The sequence below is a fragment of the Cynocephalus volans genome, chromosome 12 (genome assembly GCF_027409185.1).
Source record: "Cynocephalus volans isolate mCynVol1 chromosome 12, mCynVol1.pri, whole genome shotgun sequence".
In the NCBI taxonomy this organism is placed as follows: domain Eukaryota; kingdom Metazoa; phylum Chordata; class Mammalia; order Dermoptera; family Cynocephalidae; genus Cynocephalus; species Cynocephalus volans.
In genome coordinates, this window is record NC_084471.1 from 65,998,415 (window position 1) to 66,012,410 (window position 13,996).

The window sequence follows — 13,996 nt, forward strand, 5'->3', positions numbered from 1 at the left end:
CATCTGGCTCCCTAAATGGTCTGGGAGACAGAGAAGCACACTGTACTCAGCTGCCTCTCACATGTTGTGTGGGGGAAGGGGCCTCTTCAACAGCCTCAGAATTCAGTTCAACCACACAATCCCAAGAGCAGCCAGTTACACAGTGACCCTCTCTCCCTGGCCCTACTAGATGGAAGGAAGGTCAAACAAAAAAAAAGCCCAAACAAAAACACAGCACGTATGTGGAGTCCTCCTGATTTGTGTCTTCTTTCCTCATTTCCCCCTCTATATGCACTTCCCAGTATTGCAGAAGAAAAGAGAGAAAGTGAGAAGATGAGTGTTAAAGAGGAAGGAGAGGGGAATAGGGACTTCCTGGGTTTGTCAAATGTGAAGTTGGGGGTGAAGGTTCACTGTGGGTTCAGAAATGGAACCCAACAAGGAGGGATTTTTGTTTTCTGGTTTTTCGGGGGTTTTTTTGTTTGTTTGTTTGTTTGTTTTTTGAGGTCAATCTAGCTCAAATAAAGGCACAGACTGAAGATCCAGAAGGATGAGGGGCAAGAATGGTCCTATAGGAAAGTGGGTGGAGAAAGACAGGACTGAGTTGTGTGTGGGGAGGGAGATGGGATCTGGAAGAAATTGGGGTTAGAGAGGCTGGGATACTAGCTTGCCCCACAGGTACCTTAAACCTGCTCCTTTAAAACCAATTTCATTTTATACCCCTTTCCCTAAGCCTGCTCCTCTCACATTCCCTGTCTTATTAAGAGCACCATCATCCATCTGGAAAATGGGGAGTCATCCCAGTTTCTCCCTTTTCCTAATCCTTCATCCAATGAACCACTAAACGTTGTGTAGACACTGATCATTGTTCTCCATTCCCACAATGACTGCCCTAGTCAGGACTGGCTACATAATTTGTGGGGCCCACTGAAAAATGAAAAAGCAGGACCTCTTGTTCAAAAAGTATTAAGAATTTCAAGACAGTGACTGAAGAGCATGAAACCAAGCACCAGACCCTTTAGAGTGTGGGGCCTTGTGCGATTGCACAGGTGGCCCGGCCCTGACTCAGGCTCTATCTGCCTCTTGTGTTAACAGGTACCTCTTTACTGGTCTCTCTCATTTCTGGCCTGCATGCCTTCACTCCTTACTCACAGCTATGAGTGTAAATCTCCCCAGCATCTTCAGCATAAAACCCCAGCTCCTTAGCATGATACACAAGGGCCTCCTTGATCCCACTCCTGCTCACCTCTCCACACTCTTTTCTGTTGCTCTCTGCTTCACACCCCTTATTGACTTCTACCTAAACCTCTGTGCTTTTGTGCATGATATTCCCTTTGTGTAGAATATCCTTCCACCTATCTTCCCAAAAAACTCCTGTGCATCACTCAAAATGCCTCTCAGGTATTTCTTCGTGAACCTTTTCCTGACCTCCTCATTACTAGCTTCCTTCTTTTCTCTGAGACCCTCATATACTTTATATCAGAGCAAGCTTCAGCAACTTTTTCTTAAAGAGCCTTATAGTAATATTTTAAACTATGCTGACCAAGGGCAAAATTGATAATATTACATAGGTACTTTTATAACCATTTAAAATGTAAACTTTTTGGGGGGGCCGGCCCATGGCTCACTCGGGAGAGTGTGGTGCTGATAACACCAAGGCCATGGGTTCGGATCCCATATAGGGATGGCCGGTTGCTCACTGGGTGAGTGTGGTGCTGACAACACCAAGTCAAGGGTTAAGATCCCCTTACCGTTGGGCCGAGCCCGTGGCGCACTCGGTAGAGTGCTGCGCTGGGAGCGCGGCAACGCTCCCGCCGCGGGTTCAGATCCTACATAGGACTGACCGGTGCACTCACTGGCTGAGCGCCGGTCACGGGAAAAAAAAAAAAAAAAAAAAAAAAGATCCCCTTACCGGTCATCTTTAAAAATTAAAAAAAAAAAAAAAAAACAGATGGCAGGCCAGATCTGGCCCATAGGCCAAAGTTTGCTGACCCTTGCTTTAGGGAACCAGTTAAGTATTTGTATATTTATGGATCTGTCTCCCCCATTAGATCATGCAGAAGGCCATTTATCAGACATTCTCATATCCCCAGCATCTAGCTTAGAGCCTGAGGCATAGTAGGCATTCAATACAGATCTGTTGAATGAATAGATGAATGAATGAATGATTGAACAGGAGTTTGAGCCCCTGTGGGGAACAAAGCCAGAGTACTGGATGTCTCATTTCCTATCTTTCTTCATCTGACTCCTTTTCTCAGATGTGCTAAGGTGTCATATGGGACCCTCTAACCACTATATGGGACCATCTCCAAGCTCGGGAGAGAAGAAAGGCAGTGCTCCCCCAAAACAAACTCAAGGCTTCTGGCCCCTTGAGAAGTGACCCAGATGTTCTGATGATCTGTCTCCATGTCCCAACAATTCTCGGCAATTATCTTATAAATGTCCTGCCATGCAAAGAGGGGAAGGAAACAGAGCTCGGGTTTGAGAAAGGAGTGAGACAGCTCTGGAGTAAGTAGAGGGGAATTTCAACAGAGAAGCCCACATTTCACTAGCCGAAGTAAAACAAGTAGGACTAGCAGTTGGGAAGGAAGTGACTGAGGTTAGGCAACTGGGGAGTTTCTTATTCTCTCAGTCTAGTATAATAGGAAACACAGAATAGCTTCTACTTGAAGCCTCACTGCCCACCAGAAAGGACTGCTCTTTGGGTAAGCTGGACTTCTTCCATTGAATAGAAAATTGAAGGCTGGGAGACTCAGGTGACTGCTTTTGTTATGAGTGTTTTTTTTTTCTCAGTCTCCTTATCTCCCAGCTGGTAACAGAAAAAACTGAAGCCTATATATGTGTTATAGAGGAGAGGAGCAGAGAGAATTATAGCAGCTCCCTGAATACAGAGAGGGATTCCTGGGTAGTCTTTGGGGGTAGGGAAAGAATTTAAAAAGTTAGGGGCCGGCCCGTGGCTCACTCGGGAGAGTGCGGTGCTGATAACACCAAGGCCCCGGGTTCGGATCCCATATACGGATGGCCGGTTCGCTCACTGGCTGAGCGTGGTGCTGACAACACCAAGTCGAGGGTTAAGATCCCCTTACCGGTCATCTTTTAAAAAAAAAAAAAAGAATTTAAAAAGTTGGAGGGCACTGGGTTTACTGACAGCATCTGGACAGACACTGAAGAGGCCAGAGGGCTGGCCAGTTACCTTAATTGGTTAGAGTGTGGCGTTATAACACCAAGGTCAAGGGTTTGGATCCCCGTACTGGCCAGCTGCAAAAAAAAAAAAAAAAAAAAAAAAGGAAGGAGAAGAAGAGGCCTGGGGATTGGGGGCAGACACAGACTAAGAGATATTTAGATAAGAATCTGGGAAAATCTTTGAGACTGGGAAAGGACTGAGAACCTAAGGAGAGAGCTGAGGATCTTGAGGTAAAGAGGCCTGGGAATGGTTCAGGAGGATAATGAATTAAGGTAAGCTCCAGGAGCAGTTCAGGTGTCCAGGGGCCCGTAGCTGTTCAAGAAATCTAAGTTGAAGGCCAGGTTCTGACTTCCTCTTCCTCTTCCACCCCCTGCCTCTTCAGCCTGCATCATGTGGAACACCTCTGACGCCAGCTTCTCCTGCTACCATGAGTCTGTGCTGGGCTATCGTTATGTTGCAGTTAGCTGGGGGGTGGTGGTGGCTGTGACAGGCACCGTGGGCAATGTGCTTACCCTGCTGGCCTTGGCCATCCAGCCCAAGCTCCGTACCCACTTCAACCTGCTCATCGCCAACCTCACACTGGCCGATCTGCTCTACTGCACCCTTCTCCAGCCCTTCTCTGTGGACACTTACCTCCACCTGCACTGGCGTACCGGTGCCACCTTCTGCAGAGTGTTTGGGCTCCTGCTTTTTACTTCTAACTCTGTCTCCATCCTCACCCTCTGCCTGATTGCACTGGGACGCTACCTCCTCATTGCCCACCCTAAACTCTTTCCCCGAGTTTTCAGTGCCAAGGGGATAGTGCTGGCACTGGTGGGCACCTGGGTTGTAGGTATGGCCAGCTTTGCCCCTCTCTGGCCTGTCTATATCTTGGTTCCTGTAGTCTGCACCTGCAGCTTTGACCGCATCCGAGGCCGGCCTTACACCACCATCCTTATGGGCATCTACTTTGTGCTTGGGCTCAGCAGTGTTGGCATTTTCTATTGTCTCATCCACCGCCACGTGAAGCGAGCAGCACAGGCGCTGGACCAATACAAGCTGCAACAGGCAAGTGTCCACTCCAACCATGTGGCTGGAAAAGATGAGGCTATTCCTGGGCGTTTCCAGGAGCTGGACAATGGGCTAGCATCGGGAAGGCCCAGTGAGGGGATTTCTTCTGAGACAGTCAGTGCTGCCACCACCCAGACCCTCGAAGGGGACTCATCAGAAGTGGGGGACCAGAGCAACAGTGAGGTAACTAAGCAGATGGAAGAGAAAAGCCCTCCAGAAGCCAAGTCCCGGCCAACTAAAGGAGCCCGAAGAGCTCAGGACTCTCCATCAGAGTTTGGAAAGGTGACTCGGATGTGTTTTGCCGTGTTCCTTTGCTTTGCCCTGAGCTACATCCCATTCTTGCTGCTCAACATCCTGGATGCCAGGGTTCAGGCCCCCCGAGTTGTCCACATGCTTGCTGCCAACCTCACCTGGCTCAATGGTTGCATCAATCCTGTGCTCTATGCAGCCATGAACCGCCAGTTCCGCCAAGCATATGGCTCCCTCTTAAAACGAGGGCCCCAGAGTTTCCATAGGCTCCGTTAGAACTGTGTCCCCAGTCACCAGAATACAGGACTGTCTCCTCCCCAGCCAAAGTAGCCAGCTGATTTGAGAACAAGTGAAAAAAGAACTGTGGGCATTTTCACAGACAACCTCTCCCTATCTTCCCAAACCAAGTTTCTCCTTTCCTTGATCAATGTTTCAGCCTTAAGCTTCCTAAGCGGCATTATTAAATTATTAATAAATGAATTTTATCTTTTAATGTTCAGGTGTGGTCTCTGGGGAAGAAGGAAAAAGCCCAGCATTGGTTTGGAGCTGGAACATAATAGCTGAAAATTTAGAGGGACCTAGGTCAGAGCAGGGGCAGGAAGCAGCTGGCCTGGGACATAGCCTTCAGCTGAGGATTTTCCAGGTTATAAAACATGTAAGGTGGTTTAGGAAGATTAGCTTGCCTTTTTGTTTAACTTCTCAGCCCCTGCCCCTGACTACTGCTGCCAGGATTCCCCATCCCCACAAACAGATTTATTTAGCTCAAAAAAGTTTTGTGACCTAGCTTTGATATCCACTCCAGTGAGTCCAGATCCCTGGCCTTTGCCCTGTGCAAAGGGAATTGTCATGGAGAAGGACCCCTTGCTCTGTGGAAATGGAACTGAGCTTAGCTGAGGCAAAGGCAGACAAGGGTTCCACCTGCCCTAGCAGGATCTCGCTTATTGGGGCTAATTCACCTGGGTCCCAGGCCCTCATTTCCCCTGCTCTTGTCATCCTAGCTTATGAAAGCATAAGAACAAAGATCCTAATTAAGAAGGCTCAGGGGCTAGTGGAAGACCATTCCTTTCCTCCAGCATGACCAACATCCTGTCACTGTGTGCAGGCTCACACATATCCTTAAAGAATCTGTAGCCACCAGGTGACGCTGGTTCTCTGTGTTTCCTTTCTAACTTCCTGGTTGAGGACAGGAGATGCCTGCAGGACTGAGAGTCCAGAGACCCCTGATCAGGGGGTAGAGACCCAGGAATCTGTACTCTCCCTTTCCCCCAAAGCTTAGGAAGAAAAGTGATGAGACATTTATTATTCATGAGATATTTATTGTCTACTTGCGGGGTGGGGCGGCGGGCACTGTGGTGGCACTTGGGATGGAATGTGAGAGTCATGAAGACATGAGCACTATGGCTGCATGCTGTCTCCTCCCTACTCCCAAGTCCATGGTTTGAGAGAACCAAGTGAAATCTGAAGAGATTCAAACAAGGACAAAAAGAACCACACCTGGGGTAGACAGATTGATACCCTTATATGCAACCCAATTCCAGGGCCCAGGAATCCTGACTCCTAATCTGGAACATGCGCTTCTGGGTGTCCTCCTTCCACAAAAATCACAGAAGCCTAAACTGAGTCAAGCTGGGGTTACTGAGGAAGGACCCAGACGGGTGAGCTGCAGAACCAATGAAGAATATCAGTTTAGGGGCCGAGCTCGTGGCGCACTCGGGAGGGTGCGGTGCTGGGAGCGCAGCAACACTCCCGCCGTGGGTTCGGATCCTATATAGGAATGGCCGGTGCACTCACTGGCTGAGTACCGGTCACGAAAAAGACAAAAAAAAAAAAAAAAAAAAAGAATATCAGTTTAGGAGTGTAAAGAGGAAGGTTCCAGTCAAGGCTCTCTGATAATTAGCTTTGTGAACTTGAACAGATCTCTGGACCACTCTGGGCCTCAGATTTTATCATCTGTACAAAGGGGGTAGATGGGGGTGGGTGATGGAGTGCACCATTACCACATGCCCAGTACAGTTCTAAATCCTGTAAATATATTATTTCATGTAATACTTACAAAATTACCGTGAGGTATCTATTATTATCTCTTTCTTACCAATGAAAAAATTGAAGCACAAATAAGTAATTTTTCCAAGGTCAAAGGGCTCGTAAGTTGTATGACCATGATTTTTTTTTTTTTTTTTTTTCTGGCAGATGCCAGGTACAGGAATGGAACCCTGGACCTTGGTGTATCAGCACAATGACTGTGAAGTACCAGTCCACATGTCTAACCTCTGGCTTTCTAAAACTAGGATCAAATGATCAGATGATCCCTAACAGTCCTTCCTACTCAGACCTTCTAAGATTCTGAAAGTTGACAACACTCTGAAGGGTTGCTAAAGGGTTCACTTTTCATATTCCTTGAAGGCAATTCAAAAGCTTTGTCAAGTAGAAAGAAGCAGCAATAGGGACTGAGATTAGATCTCAGGAGGGACTTCCCAATTATCAGTCGCTGGAAAAAATGACACAGGGGACGCAGGAGGAAGTCCTGCAGTCTGAGATCTCAGAGGACGGATCTTAGCAAGCAACCCCCGCCTTTCTCACCCTCCACGGCCTACCCGCACTCCCACCCTTAATTTGAATAAGGGCTGAATGAGGGAAGAGAAATGGAAGAAAGGCAAGGCTTTTTCTTCAGGCGTTCTCTCTCCTGCAGATGTGCATGGCGCCTGTGTGTCCGTGTACTAGGTACCTCACGGTGCGTTGCTCACGCGCGTCTCGGGGAAGTGTGTGCGTTTGGGGACCCTGCGTACTCAGGAGTGTGAGTCAGTGTTTGTTTCTCTGTCTCTTTATCTCTGCCAGTCTCCCGCCCGAGCTCGAGCCCTATCGGTGACTTTCTGACGCTATCTTTCACGGCTTCTCTTTGTCTCTCTCCATCTGTCCGTCTCTCTCCCGCAGGCTGTCTTCATCTCTTGTACCTCTGTTATCGCCTTTTTTCTCCTAAGCTCTCTTTCTCCCTCCCCCAGCTCTCCCGTCTCCCCCTCCGCAGTCCCCCGCCCCGGCTGCTCTTGCTCGCCCGCACACACTCTCTCTCTTTTGCTGTCTCTTACAGGCAGATTTATGGTCAGCCCAGGGCCTTTCATTGGCTAAGAGCTGACAAGACTTGATTTAACGCCATCTCTCATTGGCTCAGCTTGACAGGCCGATTTACGAGTCACTCTACCATTGGCCAAACCACCTTGGCCCTGATTTATGGCTCCGCGGCTAGGGGGGGGTGGGGCGCAGCTGGGCAGTGAGGATACCCCTCCCCTCGCCACCGCTTCTCTCTCTCTCTCTCTCTCTGTCTCTCTCTCTCTCTCTCTCTCCCTCTCTCTCCCCCTCTCTCCCTCTCCCTCTCCCTCTCCCCCTTTCCCTCCCCGTCTGCCTCTTCCCTGCTTTTTCTCTTCTTTTCGTCCCCTCAAAGAATCGAGCTCCCTCTACCTGTTCCTCAAGCCCTCGCTTCCCCTGTCTTTCATCCACTGGGAAGGGGAAAGAGCGCGGGGCGGGGGGGCACCGAAGCGGAGGACGGGTCTGAGGGGAACTTGTGGGCGGCGGTGTCTGAGGGGTGCGGGTAGGGGTGAAGTAGGCGGAGGAGAGGAGACCGAAGAGGGAGAGAGGAGACGGAACTGAAGAGCGAAGGGGAAACTGAGGAGGCAAAAGAGCGACAGAAAGAAAAGACTGAGGAAGAGAAACGGGGGGGCGGTGAGGGGAAGAAAGGATGAGACTGAAGAGAAAGGACGTATTTGAGGGGACAAGTGGGCTGAAGCAGGGAGATCGGGGCACTGAGAGGGACTTCTCTTTTCAAACCTCATATCCAGACTGAATAAGAGACAGAAATTTCCTTTTCAGACAATGGCTTTGCAAGGGGAAAGACTTAGAGAAGAAAAGACAGGCGCAATAGAGAGGTGAGAGGAAGAGAAAAGCAGGAAAGGACAACTGGAAGGTAGCAGCAAAGGAAAGAGGGAAGGAGAACGACCGAGAACTAATGAGGAAGGCGAGCACTAAAGTCGAGTTTTATTTTTATTTATTTTGGGAGGGCGGGGGTGAGGGGAATCAGGGAAGGGTGCAGTGAGAAAAGACTAATCTCCAGAGGAAATATCGAGAGAAACTACTTCTACTCCTCTTCTCTAGAAGACCCACTGGCACCTCCCCCAGGAGATGCTCTGCTTCCTCAAGGCTGCAGTAGGCTCCCCAATCCCTACATCTCACTCCTCCCCCTTGCCCACCTCCCCAGTTAAATTTATGAGTTCACGGTTGGCCTTCAGGAATTAGGAATATTTATGCTTCTTTGAGAGTGAGGTTCAGAAAGTGATAAATAAGTTGGCCATTGGGGGTGCAGTTTGGGGCTCCTATTTTTAATATGGCCACTTTCCCAAGGCCCCCACCCACCCATTCCCTCTCATCCTGAGCCAAAGAAGGTAGCACCGATGGCAGTGGGGAATAGGTTTCGGATATCAGGAAGGGGGGTTGACTATCCTGGAGAGCCCCTCAGAGGACTGCAGACCTTTGCAGCAGAAAGGATTGAAGGCAGAGAAGGGAGGAACTTTCTGAGCTTCCCAGCATTCTTATAGCCTCTGGAGTGCAGTTATAGCATTTCTGCAAAAGATGAGAAGAAGCCTGTTTCCCCTCTGGCCTCCCTAAGCTCAGTTGCTGAGGAAAAGGGGAGAGGAGCCGGGAAATTCAGAGGCAAGTTTCTCTGGTCTGTCACCTCCTTCACAGGGAGAGGAAGATTTGAAATTCCCCACCTCTCACAGACCACAGCCTGGATCCCTGGGAAAGGAGGATAGGAATGTAGGGCTCAGGGCATCTCCTAGGAGTCTTCAGGCCCCAACCTGTCCACCCCCATTGCTGGCTGAGAATTAAAAACAGCCAGTAGTTCTTGACACCCCTTGCCCTGGACTTCCAAGAAATGAGGGAGAGAGAAATGATCTGCCTCTGCATCCACATGCCTTCTCCAGCCCTCAGCCCCAGGAGCCATTCATCTGTGACCCCTAGCCCACTGAGAGGGCTGGTAATGAACAAAGATGGGGGTCCCTGATATAAGGGAGGTCTGAAAAGAATAGAGAGAGCTGGGGAAGAGTTGTCTGCCCCCTGTATCATGCTCTCCATCCACTATGGCCTTAACAAGGATGGTTACAGTGCACATGCGTACACATACCAGTCTGCTGCCTAGAATGGGAGGAGGGAGAGAGAGAAGGGTCTAGACTGGCCCTTTAAGAGCCACTTAGGGTCAGAAAGCTTGGGCTACAAAGAGGGGAAGGAGCTGATGTCAGAAGACGAATGGGCAGCAAGATGGGGATTGATGCTAATGGGGGAGTTAAAGCTAAGTACCCAGACACTCAGAGGGCAGAGCTGCAGATCTGTCTTCCTCCTGCTTACCTCCCCCACCCTGCAAACCAAGGCTGTAAATCTCCCTCCTCAATTGGGGGAAAGGGGAGTGAGGAAAAAAGAGATGCTCTCTTCTCTCTTTTCCTGTTTCTTCCTTACCCAGCGCACCTACCTCACCCCACCCCACCCCCAATTCTTTTGTCTTCTCCCAATCCATGACCCCTTCCCAGTAAAATTTCCAACTTTTGGCTTTCTATCAGAACTGAAAGAATGGTTTTACCTTGCAGAGGAGTTTGAGAGGAGACCACAAGAAGTTTTCCCTCATCAGACCCCAGGTGGGAATGGGTTGGTGGGATTGTGGTGAGAGACTGGTAGATTGGCAGCTGGCCATTACCGGAATCAAACCCTAACGCTTGGTGTTATGAGCACTGCACTCTAACCAACTGAGTTAACTGGCCAGTTGATACTGGTAGATTGGAGCTCCCAGTTGCCTCAGTTCTCTTTCTTTCACCCTCTTCTCACTTGGAGGTAACAGCAGCCTTCTCTCAGGACAGTAAGGTGGAAGCAGGAAGGGGTGTGAGAGCTTCAAAGCTGGGTTTGTGGAGGCCTCTGACACTAAGATTCTGGAGGGGCTGAGGGTGGGCCTTCCAAGGGCAGCTAGGGAAGCTGTGGGAGCTCTCCACTGAAAGATATATGGTTTGGTTTCTCGGAAACTCCTGGATCATACCATTCCCTCTGCTTGAGCACACACCCTGTCTGCTGAGTAGAGACGATTTCAGGTCAATAGTCTATTTACTGTAACGGCAGCATTCAGCTATTCCTTATACCTCTCAGGAGGGAGTTGGGGAACTCAGGGAGGAAGCCCTTCTCAGAGGGGTAACAGTTGGTAACCCTTGGTGAATTCCATTTCTTTCTTCACTTTCAGATGAGACTATGTCTTCCATCTTAGATCCATAATCACTCCTATTTCCCTCCCTACTGGCAATCAGGGACTTTCTTGAGAAGTCCCTCTCTATATTAGACGGAAGTCCTTTTGTATCTCATCAGTTGCAGTATTAGACCTGACTGAACTCCTTCCTAGTCCTGGAAACAATTGGTGCCTGATAGTCTCTGGTTTCTGAATCCTCCTCCTATCCATAAGAGAATGACCCTAAGACATCAATCTCATCTCTTCCTCTCTGGTTTTCCTTCAGAGGCCTAAAATCACCTTGGGATCATCCTCTGCTCTGTTTTCTATGTCTTCAGAGACAAGGGAGAGAGCAAGGCTAGAGTGGGAAAAGTTGGGGTTGTAAGCAGAAGCCACTGGAACCCAGGCTTCCAGCCTCCCAATATCCGGCCTAATACTCCCTACCATTCCAGGGAGGTCAGCCATTGCCCTCAGCCCTAGTCTCTGGATGCTTCTCTATACTGGTGATAAATCCTGTCTTTGTCTCCCCTCTGACCCAGGCCCCAGGCAGGCTGGGGGTCAGAGGCTGGGGGAGGGATCAGTGTGGAGGAGGGGGAGATACAAGGAGAGTGAGAGGAGAAGATAGACAGAAGCAGCTGGTGGGCAGGCATGGGGGGGGGCGGCAGTAAGGGGAGGGAGCCTCTGGCCTCTTGATTCTACAGATCCTGGACATTCCAGCAGGCCTGCATTCCAAGTGTGAAAGCCAGGAATCCTGAGACACGGAAACACCTTCAGAATGGCCCCTGGAGCATCAGAAATACTGGGAGATGGGGGGGTTTGTATCGGGTGCCTGAAAGAATGAGGTTGCTGTAGGAAATGGGGGAATATTGTAGGAATCATCCCTATCTCCACTACCACAGGCACCCACACATATGTGCCGTGTGCACACCACATAAACACACACATACACACAGATTTATGGCCTGTCAGCATGAGGGAGCCCAGGAGAGCCAGCCTGCCCCTTGCCTGGCCCCTCCCCAGAAGCCTTCTCTTGCTGTGACTTTCCTGTCTCTGTCTCTGTTCTTTTTCTCTGCCCCCAGCTTTGCTTTCTTTATTTGTGTTGATTTCTCTCGCTCTCCCAGTTTGTTCTCACTTTCTGCTCTCAGCCTCTGCCTCTTTTTCTCTCAGTCACTTTCTTTCTCTCACTGTGCTTCTCTTTCCATCTTCTTGTCCCCCTCCTGCCCTCTCCCTTACTTCCTTGGACTGTCCACCTGTCCTGCCTGTGCTGCTCTTCAGCCCAGCCATCCCCACTACCTCGGTCCCACCCCAGAGGAGCCCTGTTCTGGCTGAGGAAGGACCTTTGAGGTTCAAGTTGCAAGGGGGAATGGGAAGGAGAAAAGAGGCTCTGAAAGAGTTCCCAGTTTGGTGGGAGGTTTGGGAATCATACTGGGTTATGAAATGGTATGAAGTGGGGAGGGGGAGGCTAGGAGTTAACCAGAGAGAGAAGTACAACTAAGAGATGAGGGGTGAAGTGGGAGGGAAGAGAAAAATATGCAGAAGGGCAAACACTAAAGAGAATGATAAAGACTTAAGGTTCCCTCTAAGTTTTTGTTTTGGGTCAGTCTGAAGGGGAGAAGCTGAGGGGCATCTACTGAGGAGTCATACTGAGACAGATCCAGAGACAAGGTGTAGAGACCCAGCCAGGGAAACAAAGATGCCATGTCCACCAGGCACCCACAATTCTGGACTCTCTTGCCTACTTAGGAAGTTCTAAAGGCCTTTCTCCTCTGCATATAGTCTTGGAGTGCTGGTTCCCTCCCCCTTTACCTCCTCCTCCCTGTCATCTCTCTTCCCCCAGTGAGAATGACATCAGCTCTAGCTGCCACTGTCCTCAGCCCTGTTGCTGATGTACTCTCCCATGGGTGAAACAGAGGCCAATCACCCCTGCCCTTCCCATTCATTGTCTAGTCCAGAAGCTGGGGCTTACACAGCCGAGCAACAAGAGTGGGTGTGGGAATGGGAGGAAGCTGTACCAGGAAGGCTACTGCAGGACATGGTAGGAAAAGAGGGGGCATGGGCTCCAGGGGGAGGGAGAAGAGCTGGAGGGAGGCACTTGAGGAAGAGAGGGAGGCTGCAGCAATAAATCACCCTGTGGGGGGGCTCCTTCTGCCTGAGCTCAGTGGGATGGGGAAAGGATAGATGTTGGGGGTGGGGGAGAGTGGGGAATCACCACATCTGGCAGGCAGGTGTCTGGCACTGTTGAGGCTGTAGTCACTTTCCCAGCCAAAGAAGAGGAAGGGGGAGAGGGGAGAAAGGGCCTCCCAAGGTCCCCTGGGGAAGAGGGAAAGGCTCACAATCAGCCAAAAAGAGACCAGGGGAGGGAGGTAATCAGACCCTGCTCCCCAGTCTCTGCTTCAGTCAGTGCAGTGGATGGGTTTGTTCATAGTCTCGAAGGAAAACTGCTGGCCAGAAGACTGGGTAGGCCAGGGCACCAAAGCTCCATTCCTGGTGGGAAGCAGAAGGCAGGAGAAGTTCAAATCAGGACAGGTTGGGGAAACTGAAGCCCAGGGAATTCCATGTTTGAGTACTTGCTAAGAGCTGCCCGGTTAGTTCAGTTGGTTAGAGCATGGCCTTGTAACCAAGGTCAAGGGTTCGATTCCTTACACTGGCCAGCCACAAATGAAAAAAAGAAAGAAAAAGAAAAGAGATCTGGATAGAGCTCCACTCTCCACACCGTCACTGATCACCACCACCCCCTCAGGCACTGACACTGCCCCTCCTCCAGGGTCAATGGTTGGGTGATGAGTAGGAAGAGGAGGATGGTAAGACTGTGCTGCTTTTCCCCAGCTCAGACAAAGACAAAAGAGATAACTAGCCTTCATCTAGCATCCTGTACCTCAACTTTCAATGTAGGACTGCAGGTTTTTTCTATCTGCTGAGGTGGATCCTAGGCACAGGTGCCCCATAGTTGCTGAGCTCAACTGCCAGGTTTTCGTAGAAGAGCACGCAAGACTAGACAACTTTCAGCTTCACATCCAGATGCTGCAGAGGTTCTCCCCATTCCTATTTTCCTTCCCTCATCCTTTCCTAGCTGAGGTACTAATTCAGTCTCTTTTGCTTAATCCTGGAATTGCAGGCCCATTTTACAAGCAGTAGAGGTGACTGAAGAGACACTTCAAATTGCACTGGAAAAGAGGGCTCCCCATACTCTCCCTTCCTTAAAATCCTGCGGAGGAAGGGGAAAAGAAAACCAAAGCATTCTCCTGTCGCCGCGGCAACCATAAAACCCCCAGCTAAATCCATCTTGTGAG

At 49.9% G+C, this 13,996-nt stretch overlaps 1 protein-coding gene across 1 annotated transcript; it reads left to right on the top strand.

Annotated features, from left to right (window-relative positions):
* Nucleotides 1-3,550: 3,550 nt before the first annotated feature.
* On the top strand, nucleotides 3,551-4,735 carry GPR84 (G protein-coupled receptor 84). The gene has a single exon (XM_063115675.1). It carries the CDS (start codon nucleotides 3,551-3,553, stop codon nucleotides 4,733-4,735), a length of 1,185 nt encoding a protein of 394 aa, XP_062971745.1.
* Nucleotides 4,736-13,996: the final 9,261 nt, after the last annotated feature.

Excerpts from the sequence above, each read along its gene's own strand:
- GPR84 (XM_063115675.1), top strand. The coding sequence starts at position 3,551 with ATGTGGAACACCTCTGACGCCAGCTTCTCCTGCTACCATGAGTCTGTG.